The sequence below is a fragment of the Cuculus canorus genome, chromosome 18 (genome assembly GCF_017976375.1).
Source record: "Cuculus canorus isolate bCucCan1 chromosome 18, bCucCan1.pri, whole genome shotgun sequence".
Lineage (NCBI taxonomy): Eukaryota > Metazoa > Chordata > Aves > Cuculiformes > Cuculidae > Cuculus > Cuculus canorus.
This window is the reverse complement of record NC_071418.1, coordinates 4351206-4375998: the sequence shown is the minus strand read 5'-3', so window position 1 is coordinate 4375998 and position 24793 is coordinate 4351206. Positions and strand designations below refer to the sequence as shown.

At 36.0% G+C, this 24793-nt stretch overlaps 1 protein-coding gene across 3 annotated transcripts in view; it reads right to left on the bottom strand.

Annotated features, from left to right (window-relative positions):
- Positions 1–24793, bottom strand: part of CEP112 (centrosomal protein 112) — a 167367-nt gene that overhangs the window by 134253 nt on the left and 8321 nt on the right. For 2 of the 3 annotated variants that reach the window (XM_054082932.1, XM_054082934.1), the window contains 6 exons: positions 23174–23267; positions 20767–20841; positions 16986–17027; positions 13821–13868; positions 13604–13681; positions 421–507 (listed from right to left, as the gene is read on the bottom strand). In XM_054082932.1, coding sequence (XP_053938907.1) covers positions 421–507; positions 13604–13681; positions 13821–13868; positions 16986–17027; positions 20767–20841; positions 23174–23267 — 424 coding nt within the window. The remainder of the gene's footprint in view (positions 1–420; positions 508–13603; positions 13682–13820; positions 13869–16985; positions 17028–20766; positions 20842–23173; positions 23268–24793) is intronic. The other variant, XM_054082933.1, reaches the window with a different exon arrangement.

Below are 24793 nucleotides of genomic sequence, written 5' to 3'. Positions count from 1 at the left end.
ACAGATACTTTTTGCATTTTGTCCATAAAAAATTAAGTATGTTTGTTCGTTTTTTTCCTATAATACAAGTGTCTTGTCTTTAAAATAAAAATCATGAGCTTATGATTTCATCAGCACACAAGTTTACAGACGCCGTTAGGTTTCTAAAAGAGGTTTTCTTGTTCAAACAAACAAACCAATCACTTGTATTTTCATCTGCTTTCTGCAAGCCTTTTTCCCTTCCGAAGTTTATGTTACCATAGAATACTCTGCATTCCTATCAGCTTATGCAAACTGTTACCTACAATCTTACTTGAACTTCTTCTCAATTGCAATTAATGTTACCTTAAAAAACAACTGCTAATTGTCTATTATGATCAGATTCTTTATTATTTTGTTTAATATACTGTCATGGGAAAAAGAAATACGAAAGCTTCTTACCTTTTGAATAACACTGTCATGCTTCTGCTGTAATTTAAGCTTTTCTTCATGACATTTACCTTCCACTATTTTCATTTTTATGTTCAGCTTTAAAAGGAAAAAAGAAAAGATATAAAAGTTTACGAAAATTAAATTATACTAATGACCTCTGCATAACTTTTGAAATATTCATTGATGCCTTTGAGAAGGCAATGGGAAATCACTAACAAGTAATTGTTATTAAAAAAAAATCTATATTCAGTTTCTCAGTACTTTCGTATTTAATAAGAGTTACAAAAGATCTCAACATAAAATATTTATTTAGAAAATGAATTTGCAAGATGTTTGAGTTGGCAATAAAAATAACTGCTACTGCCCAGAAAAAGCCTTCATCCTTTATTTAAACAAACACTTAAGAACTAAACTTTTAATATTTCTGTTAATATACCAAGTATGGTAAACTGGCTTCTATTCTTTAGGCAGGTGTTACATTTACACAAAGAATGTCCTTTAGCCCAGATGCATGTTTATTTTTGTTTGTTTTCTATTATTCATAGAGTTCACATTACAAACATTTCCTTTTTAAGCTTACTTATAATGGGATCAAGGACATTACTGCTGAATTCGATTGCTAAAATACATTTCCTGCTTCTGCTCGTGTTTGTTCAAAGTAATGCACTTGAACTCCTCTGACACAATAGCGCATTGCCTTGCTTATAGTCTTAAGTTTTCATTTTCAAGTTTCTGGCATATTTTCACTATACCATTAAGGACTGTCTTCAGTGCTCTGCAAATATGATCAGTATTTTGTGTTCCTCAGACTTTCCCAGAAATGGAAAGTGACACCTCAAGTTCAGATTCAGGCAACCCCACTTCTACATTTAATAATTTCTACTGTTCAGAATGCAAACTGGACGGAAAAGCTTCCCAGAGTGACAAATACCAACAAACTCTCTCACTTTAGAAAGGGTACACCAAAATCACAAGAAGGCAAGTACCAACATCTCACCAGAAGACATCTTTAGGCGCTGTGACCAACAGAAAACCTATATTTGCCTTTTGGATGCCACAAGAACCCCTGGTGCTGAGGTTAACCCACCTTGGAGCTGGACTTCCATCGCCATCCAGCTATCTTCAAGTCTCGAATTTTTGTTTTGCTCAAGTAACAACCTCACTTATAATACTCACAACTGACCAAATCTACGGAAATCAACAAGCATTATTCATTCTGCCTTTATTTTTATTCTTTTGACTTATCAAAAGTATTCATTCAAGCATGAATGTTTATCTAATGTATAAAATCAATAAGCACACTAAAAATTAATTTGTTTTATACGATTACTTTGTCTTTTTTTATTGTGACTTGAAAGTGTGAGCTACAAAAACCCCAGCCAACTCTAAAATGCTTTGCAGTAAACATGGAAGACTCAAGAAATGAAAATAGAAGAAGCCAGAGCAGCAAATTCTTTAAATTTCCAGGCCCCACAACCAATGATACCCAAAGTATATGCCTGCTTATTACATTGCATATTAAGAGGCTACATATCTCCCAAGACTAAATAGGTACATAATCTTATGCAAATTACCGGGGCAAAAAAAGTTAGATTGACAATTAATCCAGAGAAAATAGATGGCATTCTGAGCTGTCAGACATTTCTTTTATCATCCAAAAATAAGCATCACAATAAAAATGCATGTTATATTCATGAAATATACGCATATGTATATATGAAAAAGAAATATATGCATATATCCTTCCAACAAAGTTGACATTATAGACGAAATAGCGGGTGATAAATAAGTGCTGATTTTAAAAAAGAGCCGAGTAATCCACTCCCCGATAGTTTGTGAACATTCCATAAATAAATATGAAGGCCTTGTAAAAACACAAATACTAAAAACTAAACATGAAAGAGACTCCAATCGACTTGAATTACATTAAAAGCTTATGAACCACTGATGTACAGCTATTGCACTCACATAGCTATTAAATCGACACAAACACATTACGTTCAAAACTCATTAGTAAAGGGAGAATGTCTCGGCTGATGTAAATTAATCCTTGGCAGTTTGCATCAGCTGAGAGCTGGTCTACATTTTATTATTCTGTAGGATGAAACAACATAAAAATAAATCAAACTCTAAAATTTGTCCTGTATTAAACATGGACATATATTTCCAAGTGACGGTGACTGTTCTCAGCCACATGGCTGTTTTCCCACAGGTTGGCGGCAGAAATCCCTGTACTTGAAGTTGGCTCCCATTCCTTATCATTAATCTTCCACTTAACACCGTTCTTGCACTAGTTCTCATCCCTTTTGGTTCATTAATTCATTACACTACTTCCAGAAGAACAGACTTCCCTTCAAATGTCACAGATTTTGGGATTACTGTCCAAAAAGGATTGGCAGCGTCAGCTCAAGAGACCGAGTTGCAACCAAACAAATTTGAGAACTGTATCTGCCCAAGACACAAAAGTCTGCTTTTAATGAGGGTAAACATTATAACAACAAAACCAATTAATTTTTCTTTAAATACTATAATTAAAAAAAAATATCTCTGATTTGAAAAAAATCCCAAAGACCAACTCCTCATGCTAAGGGCTGAAAGGGTGACACCTTCCAAAGCACTTAAGGTCCTCAACTTCTATAAACATAAAGAAATTCTGAAGCTTCAGCACCCGAGACATTTTCTTGCCGTTTCTGCTTTGCCCACAACTTACAGAATTTTGGCCCTTCAGGATCTACTACATAAATAAATGGGAGGAGCACCATATTAAAGTGTTTGAAATTCAACAGTTGATGTGCACGTGGAGTTTTCTGGTAGTCTTAAGAGGACAGGTGGGTGCATTTGTAATGAGTAACTCGTAAAACATAAAATTAAATTAAAAAATCTCCAACAATATAAATTTCATAATGGTTCATAGTTTCAAGACACACATAGATCTTCATCACCACTTCTTTAAGTGTTAATTTGAGTATTTGCTGTAAAAATAAAACTATGTTGGTTTAAAACCCCTACATTTACAATTTCTTCTGTGGAAAAAACTGATGGAACAGCCAGAAAATATAAGGAAAACAAAACAGTGTCCTAGAGCAAAGCTTGGAGTGCTGGTTTCATTTATAAATCTGTGTTTGGATCCACCCTTTGCATCAGACAGACTCCCAATCCCACTGCATATGTAGATAAAAAAAATTAAGTCATGTAAACACACTTTAAAAAGTGATCTCATTAAGGCTGAGGTTGAAGCAAATGGACTCATCACAACTGGGAGTGAAACTTCACCCCTTCCGTTACAAAGTTTAAACATGTTATTCAATACTAATTTCAATAAAGAAGCATCTTTCAAATTAAAACCATACCAAACTGCGTCAACGGTGTATCCGTAGTCACCAAACGTCAAAGCTCATTTGCTAAGTTTGCCTCAATTTCCTGGGGAATAGTGCTTTGGAAGTTCATGTGCCGCTCTTCTATAAAGCGCCCTCTGCACTTCAGCTTTAATTTACTTATTAAACACATAATGAAAAACAAAATAACCTACAACAGTATCAAAGACCTTCATAAGTTTTGGAGAAAACAGATAAAGATAACTGAGAAAAGTCATTCACCTTGGTAGGAGCAATGAACTGTGTTGATGCTCATCGGTTTTAATAGCTTTTATTAGCAGCAGAGAACATGAAATTTATGGTGTGTTATCACTCAGACAAAAAAACCCAAGCGTAGATATTTAGCTATAGTTGAGAAGTTTGCAACTATGTATGAAATGCAGCCGTTGCTGTTGCCTGAACATCATTCCTTCGGATTTCTGTCATTGTTTATTCTCCTTACAAAGAGTATGAGGCAATTAAACCCTAAGGCCATGTAAACATTACTGATGTCAAACATCTGTGCTGTCCCTGTTATTTAAAGCCATGGAGGATGGAATCAACAGAACTGCTTTCATGTCCCCAGTCACACTTTCTTCCTAATTTAAAAAAAAAACCACAGCAACAAAACACCACCAAACCCAGCAAATAGTTACCCGAGAGCAGGTTTTCATCATATCACTGTTCTATATTTTCATAGCATAGGTTAAGTGCTATCAAAATGGAAATAATAAGTGTCAAACTTGCAGTCTAATCTGCAAACTGTCATAAATCTCTGGCAAAAGGAAAGGCGATATCTCAGTTTTTCATGACGGGAGACAAACATTCATCTTGTCACCATTTACTAAACTGCGTCGAAATACGCAAATACCTGTTTTAAAATTAAATCAATAAGCAGACTAACAATATTAATGAGAGATCGAGCTGCTGATCACTGTTCAAATTCATTACAGGGACCACCCTTGGGCAAGAAGTGGCATCTTGAAAGTTTAACATCCACCAGAGATATTTTTTTTTATATCGGAAAAAACAGTACTTGTTGCTTGCCAGATTTTTTTTTCCAAGTCTATAAATATATGGGGGAGGGAGGGAGGAAACAAGGAAGGAGGAGAAGGATGTCAACAATAAATGAGAACTTCAAAGTAAGAACTAACAATGTAGAACAATGCCTTGTGTATCTTGCAATATATGACAAAACTTATTTGTCTTGGTGTTATTCAGCTGCTAAAAGAAGTCGGTGTACAATGCGAAGCTTTGATATTTTCATGGAAGAAAAAGGTTTCTTAAAAAAAAAAAACAAACAACAATCAACTAAAACTTTCCACTGAATAGAGTTTACTCAATTTTCACTTCCAGGGCCAAAAAAAAAATAAATATTGATAATTTACACAGCGATTTAAACTATATAGGCAGCAGATACTGTACTTGTGAAACAACTGAGATTCGTTATACGTGCTGACTTCGGACAAAAGTAATTTTGAATAGTGTATCTCACATCATAAATAACAGGCTATGGTTTTAATTGTATTATTTCTGTATCTCATATTGTATCCTCAAAAACGTTTTAAGATTAGCTTTGAGGTGTGTTAATACTTCTAAGATTTAGAGCAATTTCAGAGGCAGAATAACCAGCCAAATACCTAAAAATCAGAAAAAAGGGAAATAATTCATACTCTGTAGCCATTTATTTGAAAGGAAACTTCTGCATAAAATATAAGATCTAATATCTAATCATATTGGAACAAATCTTCCATTTTGAAAAGTGAACTGGTGAAAAACTTGCGCCAAGTTTACAGTGCATGGAAAAAATACTGTTCATTTCCAGCTTCATTACATTCAGATGTCTGTAACCAGTACACTTGTGACACGATACATAAATTATTATCACATTTTATATTTAATAAGCAGCTTCTACCTACTCGCTCAAACAATTTTGAAGATCTGCATCTACCCCTCAAGTGTTTTTAACAAAGAGAGAAATGCATTATAGTACGAAAAGAAAGTGGGAAGGGTAAAAGGTGTAAAATGCATACAAATACACCTCATCTTTCACACGGTGATGAATGTGGTGATCGTATTCCCTTCCCACAACAGCCAAGAGCTGGAAAATCTTCGCAATTAGAACAGGCAAAGCACATTAGGAAAGAAGACTCCTTGATATTCTGGGTCTATAGTACAGTGAAATGTGCACATCATGATGAAAATATCAACTACAGACACAGGTCTTATAAACAAGTCAAACCTGTTTCTGCTTGTAAGTGCGGATGATACCCGAGAAGCATATTGTACGGGAGAGTTTAGTAATGTTTCCTCAAAGTCTAAAAGACAGGCAAGCTGAAAAGTTATTTTCTGGAAGAGTTAACTAACACTCTCAAACCTATGTTGATCGCTTAAACTACTTAGAATAAACCTTTTTGAGGGACAAGAGGTGAAAAAGTCTCAAGATTTGAACAAAAAACAAGACAGACCTGATGTGGATGACCTTAACTGTTCACCACAAAATTCCAGGAAGGCTAAAAATCTGGAGAAAAGCCTACAGACAAGCTCGCAGTCCTACCAAAAGTCCTTACAAACAAATAAGCAAGATACAAAGACGAACACTTTGTTGAGAAAAAGAAAATAAAATGAATTATTGAGAAGTTTGCTTTTCTTCACAGGTTACGGTTTCCAAAGGCGTTCTGGGTACAGAAACAGTACCTCCTCCATCACCCCAAGGTTCAGCTTGGTTCCCTTGATAAATGAGATTCTATAAAGTAAAGGGGACTATTTTGAGTCTTTGATTTTTTTACGATACGCAAAGGAGATTCTTTTAAGTATCAAAGGTCATTGTTTCGCACTGGTTCAGAGGCAGACATTTCCCCAAACTGTCCTAGGAGGGCCGTGGGCTGGGGATGGCGGTGTGCACTTTTGCTTTCTAGCTAGTTTTATTTGATTAAAACTTCCGAGACTCTATCAGACTTCAAGAGCAAATCCTATAAATTACAGGAAGTCATAAATAATATTTTTCCTAGTGGAACATTACAGACAATAGAAGCAGGTTTTCCATCTGGGATTCACATCAACACTGAGTCTTTTTTCACTGATGTCTGTGCTCATTCTCCAAGTGTAACACAAGATCATTATCCACTCCAAGTTCTGCATTGAATATCATCAATATTTTTGTCTGGTGCAATGTTTAAGGTGAAATACATGTCTCATGAAGTCTCTGTTGCAAAGAGCTTACAGTCTGAACAAGCCAGAGACAGACTGAAAGAAAAGCAGTATCAAGCAAGTGATATGTGCAAGCCAGAAATCAGAATGTAGAAAGACCCGTTACAAACATGGCATTTTTCCCAGATTCAAAGGTCCTTCCACAAAAGCCTATGTTTATAATCTGGACTCTATTATTTGACCTAACAAACATTTACATTTCTCTCCACGCATCTATCCTCCTTTGTATCTTTACTGGTTAATGACACTACAACTCCTACTTCCAGTTATAACAGAAAACTCTTTAGAGAGAAACTACATATTGGATTGAGTAAAAAATTAATGTGACATAGTCTCGTTTTTATAGACACTGGAAGTGCAAGGCTTTGTCCTAAATCAAACCACACCAGCTTTTCCCCAGCAAGAAAAGTCTGACTTTTGAAATGACACTGAACATTATTACATATTTGCTGTATACAGAAAAATAATGGAATTGACAGTTGTTCTCATTCATATGTAAACGTCAATAGTCTCCTTAAAGAGATCAATGTATTTTTCACAGAATTCCAAGTTGGGGGCGGTGGGAATAGGGAAAAAGGATACAGCTTTGTATCTCAACAACTGTAATAACTCGGAAATGATATTTTTACTCTAAGGGATGGTCTATATAGCTAATAAACATAACATGAATATTAGCACTACAGCACATCATATTACTTAACAGCATAATTTGGAGTGGCAAGCATCCCACTCCCAAACCTAATATCCATGTCTGCCACTTGTTGCAGAGACTAACATCAATGAGTATGAAAACCATTCAAAATATGTTTTGGAATCATGAAAGGAGTGATTATTATCCCTTTATATTTACCTTAAATAGGGTAATAAACTTCTTAGATTTCATAAAAGAGAGCAAACACTGAAAACTGAACCGAGCTGATCCTGTGAACGCTCCAATATCATACTGATTCCAAAGAGATTTAGTAAAATCTGAATAAAACAGTAGCTACTACTTGAAAATTTCATATAGTTCTGCACAGTGCTAACTCGAGTGAAGTAAATGAGTCCATATACTCTGAGTCAACATCGGTTACTTATTTTCCCCAGTGTTAGTCCTTATCTTTAATACGTTGTATTACAGCAGCTGCTAAACTTTTTACACTCATTTCAGTCATGTAAACTGTAATTCTGCCTTTATTTCACAACTGCAACATGTAACAAGAACAACGTACAGTACCTACTTTTCCTACTGAACATCTTTTCTCCCTTAAAAACCAGGATCTATAAATGCAATAAAAAAAAATGCAAACTTTTTTTTTTTCTTTTAAAGAGGGACACTTTGAGGTAGAGATTAATCATGCAGCAAAAGATTAATTCCCAGCTGCTTGGCAACCATCTGGACATTCTACTGGTTAAAACACTAGTTTGAATTGCTAACCTACCTCTTTGATCTTTCTCAATGTCTCCAGCACATATGTGCAATAATTAAAGACATAGTTCACAAACTATTGCAAAAACCCCAACTGTACATGTCTATCTCCATGACCAGACCAATTAGGATCAGGAATTATAAATCACAAGCCAGTTTATGAAGACACATTCATCTTGACATACACTATGTCTCACACCAGTCTCACAATAAAATAAGGTTTGAGGTTTATTACATTACATTCTGAAGAGTTATCAAAGCAAGAAAGGATGCGATTTCCTCACACGGAAGGCAATGGACAACTTGCCTATGTTCTTAGGAACAGGACATTAATCAGGCAGGAACCATGTTAACAGAAGTCAAGATTGCTGTGTTTTTCAACATGAACTAACAGATTATTATTCAGAATGATAACTTGGGGTGAGAATCAGTTTACAACTGAATTATCAATATAAATCAAGCATCGCATTCAAACGAGACATCGAGTTTGTGGATTCAAATGAACCACAGAATATTCAAAGGCGTGATACACACTGCTTGGAATAATTTTAAGAGGAATAAGTCAGTATTTTCAGACCCAAATTGTCACTAAAAAAAAAATTATGGAAAAGTAAAAAAAAAAAAAAATCAAGATGAAAGCAATAATGAGTCTTATCTGCCTTTCTGCATTTTCTTGTCCTCTCATGAGCCACAGTCATGTGGACAGAATCCAGCAAGCATTCCTACTTTTTAACAAGGATATTTACCACAACCGAAACCAAACAATTTTTACCCACTGGAAAACAGCAAGAAGTTTATAAGCAGACGTAGGACTTGGACAGTTCTGGATGAAGAGGATAATGAGATTAGGGGAACTGTAAAGGAAGAGAAGTGGATGTAAAGAACAGAGGAATTGGAAGCAAAAAAATTCCCAACACAGGAAGTCTCCAGTTATTGAGAGATTCAAGTTTTGGGCCTACCCACAGACGTCTTTGCATCTCAAATGCTTTCAGGAAGCCCATCAAAAAACCTCTCCCCGTATGATTTGTAGATACCTTTAAGCTTAAAAAGCACAAACCGGATCACTAACCCCATTTCCTGCCTAAGGAGGTTCCTTGAGCTGCATTTAGCCCTCCCAATTCCATCCACAAATGTATCTATATCTTCTACCAAGGAGATTTAAACTCAAGATATATACATGCGTGGGCACACACACATATTATCTACTATAATACACAAGAGAACAATACTGATTTATTTTGTTATCATACTTGGAAGATACAAACAAAAATACTCGTTTCCAATGAGGAAAAAGTATCAAATCCACGATAAAGCTAGAACCAGAATGTTAATTTTACATTGGTAAAAGCTCAGTTTAACTACAATAGTCTTGCTTGGATGCCGTCTCCATATTAGTTTTATAAATTGCTTTTAATTTGGCCTACGTTAAACATTTAATTAATGTATTTAAATACTTTGCCATAGAACAGAGCAATTAAGAGGAAGAAATACAAACCAAAAGGACAATGTTCACTGATTACTATCTCATTCTAACATATTCTTATCTTTGTGAGGTTTTGGGGGTTTTGTTTGTTTTTTTTTTTTTTTCCTAAAATCTCACATCTCTATGATAACACCAACTGTATTCACTCTCCCTCTCATCTCAAGTTCCACAGCTTACTTTCCTTCCTGCATTCTTTCCTCTACGTCCTATGGATGTCCTTTTTGGAGAACATCTATATCACAACCCTTATGCAATTCTCTCCATTTCAAGTTAGAATCCTGCCAGCTGAGTAAGAAGCGCAGTAAATCTGCTGCTTTCAACACCTTAAATTCAGAACACTGTGAGCCAGACCAAAATTTAACTATAACATCACTACTGCAGCATGCTGATTTTATCTTAATGTAAACATATCACCAGAGCCCAACACTTTCTCTGCAGTAAAACCATAGACACGGCTTGACAATCTTTATAAACAAAATTTGCACCATGCAACAAATGGGAGCACTCATTCATAAAGAAAAAGGGAGGAAAATAAATAATGATTACGAAGATAATGGTTCTAAACAGCTCTTTTAAAAAGGATGCATCTTAAAAGATATAATTGTTGAACATATTAAAAAGAAAAGTGTCTCTTCCTTTTTCTTGGGTTCCTCAAGTTCCATGAAAAAATATTTTCAGGGGAAAAATGTCTTTTCACTCTTAAGCTGTCTTTTCACTACCCAGCTAATTCCTCCTTTTCCCTGGGTGTGTACTCTCCCTCAGACCTGTTCCACGCGACAAATTGGTTGAAATCACCCCGCAGGTTTTCTGTATCCTCTTGAAGATACACCCATCGCCCTCCCCCAAACCACTCCTCCTTCCAGTTGCCCTGAACCAATCCCTGCTCCGATTGATGGCAGGAAACACAACCATTTCTGCTGGACTGCTCCAGGATGCTCCAGTGTCCAAAGACATTATCCCTGGATTCCCAAAAATCTAAACAGAAAAGCAACAGGAGCAGAGTGATAAAGTCAACAAAAATATTGGAAACACTCGATGTTCTCTGTTAACCCAGATAGATGAAACTTCATAATACAGTTATTGCACAAGGAATCAAGCTTGCCAGTTTGCCTAAAACAAATTATTTAAGAGTTGGTACACAGCTCACTACACATTAACTGGTGTTAATTAAAACTCTCAATTTAAAAGAAAAGAGAAAAATATTTCCAATGTTCTTGCCTCAGATCTGCTTAGGTTTCATTTGCCCAGTCTAAATAAATAAATATATTTGCTTACAGAAATAAACCAGAAAGAAATTAAGAAAAATGCTAAGACTGACAAAATGAAACAGAAAGAAATTAAACTTGTTTAAAAAACGCCAGATCTCCTTTAAAGGATACATCAGATAAACTAGTTGTTCAAGAAAGAATTATGAAATACTGTATTTATTAACATTGCTAAATTTGTCTTTTAATTCAAGCAGAATTTCAAACGTATCTTAGCAGTGGTAGTGGTTCTATTCTTCCGAAAAATGGCAAATAAGAACTTTTTTGTCCTCCCTCTTCTGCTCTGGGTGGCACTTGGGATGGCTGAAGGTGAAGTTCAAAGGGACGCTTTTCCCTGTTTATCAAGATAACCCAGGCACGCCATCTGTTCTGTTCTGCTGCACTGCTGAAAACTGCTCTGTTCCTGTTTTGTTGCATCTTCCTTGTTTGAAGCCATGATTTTTTGGTAATGACAGTTTCCCAAATGATTTAATCCATCTCAGAAGTATTTGGGGAAAATATGACTAAAACCCACTGCCTGATGACACTCACATTTTCCTAAATCTGTGATGTGGTTATCATTGAAACTGACCATGTGTTTAGCATTACAGAGTCAAAACAGGTGCAGGAATGGTTTATGAACAAAGGTCTAAAGGTTAAAAGCAAAAAACCACAGTTATCCTATTTTATGTTCTCCTGTTCTACTACAAAGAGGTTCAAAACAGTTAAAGGTTTACCAAATCTCTTCTGTAGAGCACAGTTTTTCTGCTAATAAATTTACATTCTAGAAATGAAAAGGCTTTCTTCTTAATTGAGCTTCACAAACAAAATAAGATGAAAACACATTTAAGTTTTCTACTTAATAGCACACACATGGTGATTGTGAAATACTGTCTATAACTCTTCCAGTTAAAACTAGCCCACAGTCGAGTACCCGGATTTTTACTGTGCGGTTGAGAGAATTTTTCCACTGAACTAGAGAAGCATTCACTGAGTATTTTATGCAGCTACTTGGCATGAATTGCTGTTTATTTAATTTGAAAATATTATTTAAATGACAACATTGTGCTTTTAATTTATTTATTTTTTGGCCTATTTTCACATCTTATAAAACCTTGCCTTCCCTCACCCTGAGGCAATGGTGGTTTGACTATTGTCAATACAAAAGAACAGTCAATATTAGACTAGAGCAGAGAAAGTGAAAGACGCACGTATTGCACAACCGCCAAATCGAGGTGCTTGTTTAAGGCTCAAATTCAACCTGCCAGCTATCAAAGCAGACTTTCATATATGTTACTTTATTAACCATGGAAGTATCTGCAACCCACATCTCCTCTCCCCCGTACGTCAGTTAAAGTCGTCTTCCGAAGGGTCCCTGGAAATAACTTCAGGATAGTTTCAATTCATGCGACCTTAGCACGTACCACGATGGGTGGACGAGGTGCTCAGGGACATGGTTTAGTGGCAGATAGGAATGGTTGGACTCAATGATCTAAGAGGTCTTTTCCAACCTAGTGATTCTATGGTTCTAAAACGAGGGATGATTTCATGGTTTGCAGATGAAGCCCTCTCCTTCCAACTCATAAATTTTTGGAGCCCTATGTAGGTCTAAGTACTCGTAGACAGCTAAGGAACTGCATACATATGCCTTGATTTTCCAAGAGCATATGGCTGAAAACACAAATTTGAAGGGCAAAGAGAAGAGCGTTGGGGGATTCTAAAACCATTTTTATTCATGTTTTGTATCTCCTTTCCTGAAGTCTGGTCCACCAGACCACCGATTCACTGGCTTTCCAGAAAACATGCAATGCTTACGTGGCTTCAGAAGAATCTGAAATATCTATGTGCTAAACATAGTCTCATGACTGATGTTTTAAATTAACTGGGCAGTTTATGACAAAAATATCATAGGCATACAACTTCCTTAAACTGTGAAAACGGTGAAAATTGCCACCAAACTATTTTTGTACTTGTTCAAAACAAAATAACATGGTAAGATAGTATTAAATAAGCAAGCTTTGACAGTAACCTCACCAACTAACAATATTCAAATGAAATAACACAAACCACCATATGAATAAAAGCAGATTAGAGCTAGATGAGGCAAATATAAAAATACTGTAGGTCATAATAGAAATAAGTTGTAGATGTGCAGATTTCTAAAGCTTTATAGAAAGCAACCAAAAGTCCTCACTAAACTAAGGGTTCCATTGCTTCTCTTAACAGGTAGTTTGGAAAATTCCTAGAATTCAAACTCTTCTACACTAGAAGTTCCTTCAGTGCAACAGTAAATGTGTTCAAAAAGTCTTTTTTTTATTCCTTAAGTTATTGGGAAGTACATTAAGGATTTAAATAACAGCCCTATCACATCAGCAAAAACTCTCATACATGAGATTTTCTGCTATAAACTTCTTTGTGAATACACAATTAGACAAAAAAAATGCCCTAACTTACCAATTTGGGTGTAATCTTTTCTTTCTAAAAAGAATCTTACCTCTTTTTCATGCATTTGAAGCAGTGTCTGTCCATCACTAAAAGTGCCACTTTTTCCTAGACAAGTTTTGGGTATCATCTATTGAATGAGAAAAAGTTCAAAAACAACTTAAAACTCAAAGCAGTAACTCCAAGTAAAATGAATGTTAACAAGAAATGAAACATATCGAGCATGTTTGTTTGCCCACATAAAATATCAAGGGGATACAAATACCTACCAAAGACAACGGCATCGGTTTTTCCCGCAAATACCTTGGATTTTCTAACTGGAAAACAACATATTAGAGAAAAAGTAATCATGTCAGCAATGTCTTATTATTTCTTGCAAAGAAAAAATAAATATTTTTATTTGTCTAAATATTCAAAAAGGTTTGCAAGTAACAAGTCGAGATACATGGCTGTAACCTAGAAGCAATGCAGAAATTAGTTTTCCCATGCATAATTCCTTCCCTTTTAGCACCTCTCGAGGATCGTGAAGAGAAGCACTCACAGGAACGCAAAGACCCAATAATGTACTGCCATCCTCTACAAGCTACAGAAATACAAAACCGCCAGAGTAGATTATTGGACATGATCTACTCGGCAAGTTTTAAAATTTTAAGTGTTTCCTAGTGCAAGTAGGTCCAAAACTCCACTTTCTTTTTCCCAAACCCTTCTAGTTGTATAAACGCATCTTTTAGAAGAATTCGGTAGCTGAATACATAACTCGCACAAAAAATTTCCAACTTTGTTGGACAAACTTTTATTTAAATTGGTGCAAAGCTAGAATAAATTTACAGATTACAATGATTTTAATCTCGTGTTTTCGAAAAACTACAGTTGAGTGCATTGAAACTATATCCACATATGTAAGTCATAGAGACAAAACATAAGGAAATAATTCATTAACTGCAGTGTATAATTAAAGCAGCTCTTCTAATCACTGTTTTTAAGAATTGAATACAAAACATCGTTCACAATCCACTTCCTCTATCAGACAGCTAGATCTTTTTAATTTTCTCAGACGATGAGCCTCAAACACCACATCACAAGGAATGCATAACACCCAAGAAAAGCTTTCAAGGGTATAATCTTGTAAAATGTGGCAGTGAGATTTGGAATACGAATGTGATTGCAATACACATCTTACAACAGTAAGATTCTCCCCACCCCACCCCTCAAAATAGATTAAATTGATCTGTGGAGCATGGCAAATACATCAAATGCTTGTGCTTTCTCCAGTATTATTAAATAAATTTGTGTGTTGAATTTGCGAGCAAAAGAGAGGTTTAATCCCTCTGAAATCTCAATTTAATGCAGTATTATTTATTTCTTGTCCAAAGAGGTTACGTAGGATCTCTATGCACTGTTGAGAAGTTGTCATATTTCACCAAGAAGTAGCTGTAGATATTAGCATTTTTAATATATGCATTCAATGAACAGTATCATCAAACATTTAAATACCACAGCTGGACAATAATTTAACAAATAACTTATATCTCTTTATTATCGATGAGTTTAATAAAACAGGAGTGAGAACATCATGGGGCATTAACCACAGCAGACACATAACAGAGAAAAAAAGAAATCAAGAGACAGAAATTAAAAGTACAGAAATTCTAAACCAGGAAAATTTAGGATTTTCTTTGTCCTACACATTTGTACTTGCAGTAGTATCTTCTAGCTAAAAATATCTAATTTTACTACACCTAATCATCTCCTGTGCAGACACCTCGGACTGAAGGCAGCTTGCCACAAGTTCAAGGAAGACCCCTGACCCGGGTCTCCAGAAAACCAAGCAGCACAGAACTCTGAAAGCCTTCACCAATATCTGGTGGAATTTTGAGAAGGTGACGGCTGCAGAACTGAATTTCAAAGGTTTAATTATATTCCAAAAGCTCGTTTGCTCATGCAGAATGAAGAAAATCACTCTGAACGTTTGCTTTTTGAAAGCTAAAATTATTGTAAATATTTACAATTGATTTGAATACTTTATCTGACTGTGACATTAAGCTGTTTACAGTCTTCATTTCAAAACCAATCTAAAAAGCTAAGGTATATCCTACTTGTTTAGGAGAAGTAAGGAAAATGTGTCTCTAATACTTTGTACAGCCTAAGCCTTGCATTTTTTGATTTTGTAACAGCGGCCATATGTGCTTTGAAGTTAAATGTTCCCACTTTGTTACTTGTTGTGGATTATATCCACTTAAACTGATCTGTAAACATTTAATGTCTCAGCCTTCATTCTTTTCATGCTGGTCTTCTGCAAAACTTCTTGTTCTCAAAACTATACCACATTAAAGAAGGAATATCACAATAAAGAATGCCCCAAAAAAAGAGAAAAAAAAGCTTGTATTTATGAGAAACATGCAAATTTAAAAATAATAAGCAAAAGGTCAAAGACAAACCAAAATGCATATGTATGAAACTGAGGGACTGCCATGAGAAGAACAGTAAATCACATGCTTTTTCTAAGAGTACGAACCAAATAAATGTCATCATGAAAGATATCCTTATTTGAACTAGAATTGAACTTTAATTTGTAAATACCACTTCTTAACAAAAATGGCATTTTGAATTTCTTTGTATGAGAGATTCCGGATTCTCCTGTTCTATTGGGCAGTCAAACAGACAACAAATCATGTTTCAATTTGTGAGGACTGGCACAGTCATCTTGCGGTACTTGAATCCTCAGAAACCAGAGCTGGGAAGGCTTCGGATGATCAGATCTCCGGTAGGAGATCCCCCATTACTTAACAGAAATACTCCTCCTTTTGAAAATATACTTATTTACAGAATCATGGAATGGTTTGGGTTGGAAGAGATCTTAAAGCCCATCCAGTTCCAACTTCCCTGGGACACCCCCCACCGGATCAAGTTGCTCAAAAACCTCATTGAACCTGGCCTTGGACGCTTCCAGTTTATGTGGCATCCACAACATTCTCCAAGTTGAATAATGTATAGCAGAAATCTGCATAAAGACACAGATTTCAAAACTGAATTTGAGGTAAATTAACCATAATTTTTCATTTTAATATTTTCCATTTCTATACACTTTATATGGCCAACACCAAACATTTCTGAAGTACACAATTTTAAAGGTACCAATGCAAGCAGTGAACAAAGCACTGGTAGGAGAAGTAAACAAAGCTGAAATAGTTTCCCCTAAAAGCAAGGGCAGTGAATCAGTGAACTGATATCAAAATTCCTGCTCTCTTGACACAATAAGTACCACAACAACGACAACGTTCATGTTATGCTTTCCTTCTACCCCTTCTGAAGTCAAATTTTGTTCTTTGGAAGATGTTTATCAAGTTATACTGATCTTCATAGCTTATTACAGCTCAGCAAGAGGAGTCAGAAGGTTTGTTGTATATATTAAGATTCAAGGGAAAAAAACCCACCATTTTGATCAGCAGGCTGGTTGCACATTCCCCCTTAAGCTTCTTCAAAGACAAAACGCGATTGTTTTCAAAACAACGATGGAAAAAACACACATGAAAGAGTTAAGAACACTTAAGATTTTGAAATGGTAAACAATTAAACTGAACCTTGCCCTGAGTTCTTACTTTAATCTAACAAACCCAGCCAGCCAGCATGTTCCCTACAGAAATATTAATAACTGCTGAGTAGCTCCAGGAAATTTGAGTAAGGACATTCTTATCTAACATCATAATTTGTAGGGAAGTTCACTTTAATGCTGCTTCTGCAGTCTTAGTGGAAGGACATTAAAGCGCATGAAGATTGTTTGTCAGCATGGAAGTTGAATTTATTTTTTGAAGTCACAACACCACTTGGAGTTCACTGTGGGAAAGTTTTTACAGTGTTTCTGCCCTCCAACGCCACAACATATACAGTAGGTATGTTTATAGTAAGCAGACGGACTAAGAAACCAAACAAGAGATAATCAAATGGTTTGTACAGAAATGGCTGAGCTTAACTAGACTGGAAAGACAGAGGCAGATGTGAGCCAAGTACACAAAACACGCATAACATACACTGTTGCTGTAGCCACCCAAGAATTCTTTACGCTTCCATTAATTTAACCCTGTGTTAAATACAATTTCTCCAAGAAAGGAGAACACAAGGCAAGCCTCCGACCACAGAAGTCCTTTGGTCTAAGTTGTCTTAAACTTTTAATGGGCAATAACATTTCCCGTGATAAATTCTTCTGGGCAAGACCTGAGTGTCCAGGTTCTTTATACTGAAGATCCCACACCGCTTCTGGTAAATGCTAAGGAGTTAATTGTTGTCCTGGCTGAATTCCAATGATGAAAAATTATGTTCTCCCTGATTAAACAAACCCTTTGTCTCCCCAGGGTACAACCTCTTTGTACGCTTTCTACCTAAAACGAAGTGTTGAATTTCCTGGGATATTTAAAAGAGTTGCTTTGTCACATCTAAAATTGGCTACAATTCAGTGAAAAATTAAACTGTATCAGATGCATCATGAAAAGAAAATTAAATATAGGCAGATCAGGTACGAATACAGGGTCTAATCCATTGTTGTTCCTTTACATAAGTTAATTTTGCTATCCAAACACTCAGTTCATCTATAATCTGAAAGGCTTAACAGCTACAAGAGGAAAAAATAAGAGGGGAAAAAAAACCCAAACCCAGTTTAATTCTGTTATCCAGCAAGCTTTTCCTGACACCACATATATTTCACAATATCTAATTACTTTTTGAGACATAACTAAAGAAAAGGTGAGGATGTCCTGTTTAGGAAGTGTACCAATACTGCAACAACATGGACAAGTTCATTGACAGCTGTTAATAAAATAAAGGATAATAAAAATCCCTCAGCTAAAAGAGCTAAAAGAACTGCCAAGAAAGTTCAAAGTAACATCATGACTAAAGATTACTTGTGTTTGTCTCAGCTCTTGGCTCTGAAACTTCCCCCTTCAAATAGCAATACAAAAGGATTTCTTCTGTTCTACATTGCAAATGCAACTTAAAGGCGTGGATCCAATCACCTTTTTAGATAAAGTCAATAGAGGCTAATAAAACCACATTTTATAATATTTTAAATTAGCGTATATTACTATTCCATGTATGAAAGCCAATTAATCAAAATTCAACACTTTTTTTTTTAAACATTTACCCATAACAACTAGAATCTAAAGAACCTGAAAAATAAAACGTTTGATAGAGATAATCGGAAATGCTGCAAGGCAAATGGAAAAATTCTTTTATTACTCATGAGAAGCATCAATATTAGCAAAAGTAATGCAACAGCCTTGTTTCTAGTGCAGGAAATGTTATTGCTACTAATAACAAATATATCCAAAGCCTCCATATTAGTGTGTAAAGCTTTGATCTCTCTGCTTACTAGAGAAATAAAAATTATTTCCCAAAATAAAGTATACTTTTGGGTCAAGGGTCTTCTGCATCTGAGGTGGGATCACTTGTAAATCAAAGTTTCCCAAATGGTCTGCAATAAGGCTCACAATTAAAAGATAGCCAGATGCTCCTAGGGCAGCGTAAGTGCTTACAAATACTAGCAGTCAACTTACGCTCAAACCTCACAGCTTCTGAAGTGGTGTCATCATTTAGGAAGCACTCTTTAAAATTATTTTTAATAATTACATATTCTTCTTTCAATATGAAACTTCACTTAAACTTTCCTCACCCTTTAAGAGCTCAATAGAGGCTGTGATCCACAGCAGGGAAACGCTGTTCAACAGCAACCACTCACAGACCTCTCCTTTACAACCTCAAATCCCCTTTGTCAGGTTAGCTCCCAACAAGTCTTATCAGGCAACCAAAGTCTCTCACTAGCGCCTTGTTTAATTACCATCCCTGGAGAGGAGACCTGAAAAACTGATTTATGTGTCACAGTAGCCAACTCATCCAAGAGAGGTCCCGTATCAGTGGAGGATCATCATAGTTTAATAACCATCCATTATCAACACAACATGATTGCAAACTGGAATTTCAATCAGGAAAAGAAATAAAAAACCAAATAAAATTAAAGAGATAACCAAGCAGGCAGATCAACACTGATATAAAAACGCTGGATATAAAGAAATTCTTTGTCGGCATCAATTGGAACAATTTGTAAAATGGCCATGAGCAAGTTTCCCCCTTGAAGCAGCTTTAGAAGCTCAAGGTATTACAATTATCTGTTCATATAGTCCAGGAATTTATATAACCAGATATCCAAAATCTACAAGTGACTGCTTGCACGTTTCAGACACCTGCAGAGCGCTTTTGCAAACTGGAGTTGGCTGCTGTTGAAAAACCTTTCTGAGGATCCACTCTCCCCACTTTACAAAACTACAATTCCTGAAAATTTTATTTATCCAAGCCTGGAAGTGCTAGAAATTGGTCTTGCGTTACTCTAGAAAAGACTAGGTGCCCCAAGGAGCAACACCACCCAGCCAGACTAACTTCTCTTCCAATCACCACCTTCAGTTTGGAGGAGACCGTCAGGCAGCTCCTGGATTGTATCAAGGTCAAAGCTTCCTTCTCTCTCAAAAGGAAAGCGTGCAAGCAATTGGCATTTAGAATGCTAACAGGCACCAAAACCACAAGAGAAACACCAAGAAGGACAAAAGTTAACATTCTCTCTTATTTATGTTTTTACTGAAGAGAATTTAGCCATCAACACAAAACATTGGGTGTAACAGCCAAGATTTTTAAATGCTGTCATAACTCTCTGGGCTGACAGTAGAATAAGGATTATTTGGTAACGGATTACAATGACAACATGAAAACACATTATTTTAAAAAAGACAAAGCTGAAGTATTTCATTAGAAACCAGCTCTAATCCGTCCTATCTTCAGCTGCCCTCTTCCCCCCAAAAACAGAAAAAACCAAACCTTCTTCATTTATACAAGCATAAATTCAAAATAATGCTATTGAGCTATTAAGAAAGAGTCTGAATTTCTACTCAAGTAAGACACTTGGTTTTGACCATAGTATATTATTTTGCCTGATTTATCAGTAACTATATAAAACAGATTATTATTATTATTATTATTGCTTAAAATGAGGCATTATTAACACATTCTTCTCAAGATGACACGTATTCATAATTAACCCTTCCAAACTACCACTTCATTTCTAAAAGACCGATTCCTGCATAAAGTTCTGTTGACTAAATCCAGCGGTACAGACTATATTAGTACGGAGTTTTGACTGCAAGTCAATAAATAAGTAATGTACTGTGTTTATTTTACCCCAAGATTCCAACTGTTGAGACGTGCTTCGATGTCACTGTCATCTGAAGAAATGGGTTTTTTATGACAATGGCCCTGGAACATAAAAAGTCAGACAATATATCAGAAGTGCAGGCAGATATAGGCTAGAAAAAAGCTTCTCATTGACTCGCCCATGCCTACGCTGCACTTCCCATTAGGATCATGGTACCTTTGACAGCTTTGACCGACACAGCTCTGTTACCATTAGGATACTGCGCGAAAAAAAAGGAATACCGAGGACAAATTAGCCTGCCTCCTCTCTTTCATATTGTTCTCTTTTACTTATTTCCAAAGCAAGGGCTTCCTTCAAAGGGCGAGTTTACTAAACAAAAAACAAAATACTCCATTTTTCAGGCAACAAATTTGTTCTGGAAATGAACCATCTCTGCAGTACCTTTTGTTGGGCTAATCCAGAATTCAGAGATCACCTGATCAGCCTCCAAATAAAGAAAAAAAATAAAGGAAAGGGCAGCGAGGCAGGGATATTTGCAGTGGGCAAAGCTGCCAGAGCAGAGGACAGAGCAGCTGCTGCCCAGCTCCAGGCCAGGGCTCCTCTTGGCAGAAAGGATTTCCAGCATTCAGGAAGGACTGCAGCAATTGTTGCTCAAGGCTATGTTTCAGAAGAAAGTTTCTCCTGTAGGATAACAGTAACTAGATCGTATTTAATGTATCAAATAGAGGAACAGGCACAGTAAATTTTCTTTACCTGAGATATAACACTGTTTAGAAAAACACAACATTAAAGCATGAATTACTTTGTTTCATTAAGTTTTGTTAGCAAGGGATTTGTGTGTTGGCAAGCAAGCGCCTGCCTCTCAAATCTGCTCATTCGTTAGGAAGGTTCAGTAAACAGAGCTTTGACTTTAGTCAATCAACACCTGGTTGAGGCAGTTTTTAATGTTTCTGTAAAGACTCCCTGTTCCTCTACCTGGGCCTGAGCTATGCCAGAACATCTGTGCGTCACTGACAACGCAACAAGACACTATTTGTTCCAGCCAGCCAAACGTTATCAAACTGTTTGGCAAAGCAAGAGAGGATTATTTCACTTAAAGGCCCTTTAATGCTGTAATCACAGTAGAATTCAGTATATGGTGCTGAAGAACAACGAAGTGCAGCGATTTTGTCTAACACTGCCCTGGAAACCAAAGCATCAACAATTAAAAAAAAAAAAAAGCAAAGAAAAAAAAATCTTGAAAGCCCCAAATCCAGATTTCAACTGAAGGAAATCTTTGTCTTTACAATAAGACTTCCACAAGAAATATTTCTTTATGTCAAGTAAAACAAAGGAGAAATTTTGTAAACCCAGCATATGGTTTTATTTTTTTATTTTTAGTTATTGTACTTTTAAAAAAAAAATACATTTGTGTATATACAATCAATACACACGGAAGTACATTCATACCAGCCAGAGCCCGGAGTAGAGACATTCAATTTTTGTCTACAGACCATTTGCAGCATGCCCTGATAAGCATCTCCTTGCTAGTCCTCTACTACAAATGCATAGCAGAAAGACCCCAGAAGCAAGCTTCCAGTTTATCTCACTTGCACTTCATAAGTTCTTCATTGTGCCCAGTAAAGAAGAGCAAGAAGGATCTCTCAATTGCTCAGGTGTCAACAGCTGCCATTTTTCTAACCTGTTCCTCTAATACAACAAAAAAATAAGTCTGGGCAGACCTTCAACATACATACAGCAAATTCAGTGTTTCATGACTGTTACAGATGCAGCAGCAATGGTGAAGGAACGCTAGGAGATGGACCTCTCCAGTACTAAAGACTGGACACAAGGCTGCAGAACACACTCATGAAAGAAAACAGTATACTTGTTGATAACATATTTGTCAGGAGTCATTTTCAGTTTAAATACTTGCAATTGCATATAAAATATCATTAAATATTTTGGACTAAAAGGGTTTTTACATGATGCCCGTTTAGCGTCCTTCCATCAGCCATAATGAGAGTTGTGGAAAGTTTGATAAAACGAACTGTCCAAGATTTGCTTTTTCAGAGGTCAACCATCATTAAACAGAGCCAAAGACATCTATGCAGCTTTCTTTAATCTGCTATTGCAAAATACAGGATGATGTCAATACAGTCGGTTTGCCAAGCCTCGGAAAAACAATGCAGCAGACATTAAACACACTACACTAAACAGAGGTCAACCATTAGGATGAATTAAGAGCATACTACAAGAAATTCTTTACCGCTGCACTTGCGGAGGGCAGGTTTTGATAAGCTTTAGTCTTTCCTACCACTCCTTCCCAAACGCCTGCACTTGTACATAGGGATCACAACTCATGCAATTAGAAATAACAGCTTTACAGGAACATGCAAAAATAATGCATTGAAACTTGAGCAAGTTTTATGACAAAAAGGAGAAGTATCTTACAGACAGCGGTGTGGCTAGGTTATCTTCATTTGTCCGGTGAGGGCTCTCAGAATGTGATCTTAATGCTGGCTTCTCATTGTACTTGAGTGTTTCCCTGTTATTAACAAAAAGAGAAAGCAGAAAGAGAAGAATTCATTTTCAGCATCTTATGGCACACAAAGAATGCTAATCTTAAAATAAAATCCTTTAAAATATACAACAGAAAATAATTGTCAAGACAAAGATCAAACATAATAGAATAAAAAAAGAAAGAACTCTTATTACAGACATGCTAACGGCAAACAAAAGCCTTCCGCGTTCCACTAAAAAAAAAAGAGCCAACATAATCCACACCAACAAAAACACCAGAGATATGTACGTCACAGTATATTAAAAGGTGCTCTTTGCATTTTTCAGTTTCTACGTGACCCAACATCTCCCAGATTTTAGAACAAATCTAAGCCAATGGATCCACATGAATGTTTTTGAAACAAAATTGTTAAACATATGAGACAGCATAGGATAAAGACCAGTAACTCGTAGAAAAAGGAATGGAAGTGATGGTTGGCTGCATTACAGGGGAGAACACATTGGAAAGACCAAAAAAAAAAATATATAGATTAGAGTTTATTATTATTATATAGGTTGATGTAGCAAAAGATCCAAAACAGTAGCAAAACACCCTTCAGCATATACTCCAATGTCAAATCCACACGTATTAAAGCAACTAAAAACTCCTGTTAGCCCATTCACCTTAAGAATAGCTATATTGTATTAAAGTATCAAGTCAGACCATTGAAATACCTTTCATTCTTTTCACCCGGCATCAAATTAGTAAGTTATGCCAAAAAGACACTGAGACAAATTAAGTGTTTATGAACAGAAAGACAACTGTTGGATGTACAAACGTAAAGCAATCACTTACGAGAGGACAAACACGGACAAATTCATGAAGTGCACGACACCACCCCAGCCGTCACCAAAACGGCAGAAACCAGTGAAATACAACACCTGGGAGCACACCTTCCCTTCCAGCACCAACAGATACCAACAACACGCACAGATGCAAAAACAACAGTTATAAAGCAGTAAATAGTTTAGATAAGCAAGGTCTTAGAGGTGAAAAAGATCAAAGGAAACTTAACACAATGACTGTCTGTCCCCAGCATTCCAAATCACGCATTTCTTAACTTTGTCAATTGAAATCTTGGTATCTTTCATGAAAAGGAGAAAAAAAAAACTTTGCCTGCCAGTAAATCTGCACTTGTATCGGACTTCTGAATGATACTCAGGTAATCTAACCATTCAACAAAGTTGTAATTGTTTAAAATGAGAGAAAACAGAACTTATGCCCCTATCGTTAAGGCATTAAAGGAATATCAATAAATATTCAAATCAAAGTTACCACTAATATTTTTTAATTGACAAAATGGGGGAAAGTTTAGATATATTCTTAGTGCTATATTTGCTATTTTGAAGAAGAACTGGAAAGAAAATTATTTTACTTGATTCTATAAACAGAATTTGAAGAGACCATTAAGTAGGAACCACGACCTCGCTCACATCAAGTACATACTATCCATTCATAGGTTTTCCAGCCCTCTGATAACACAAGTCAGGCTCCAGAAAGCACAAGATTAT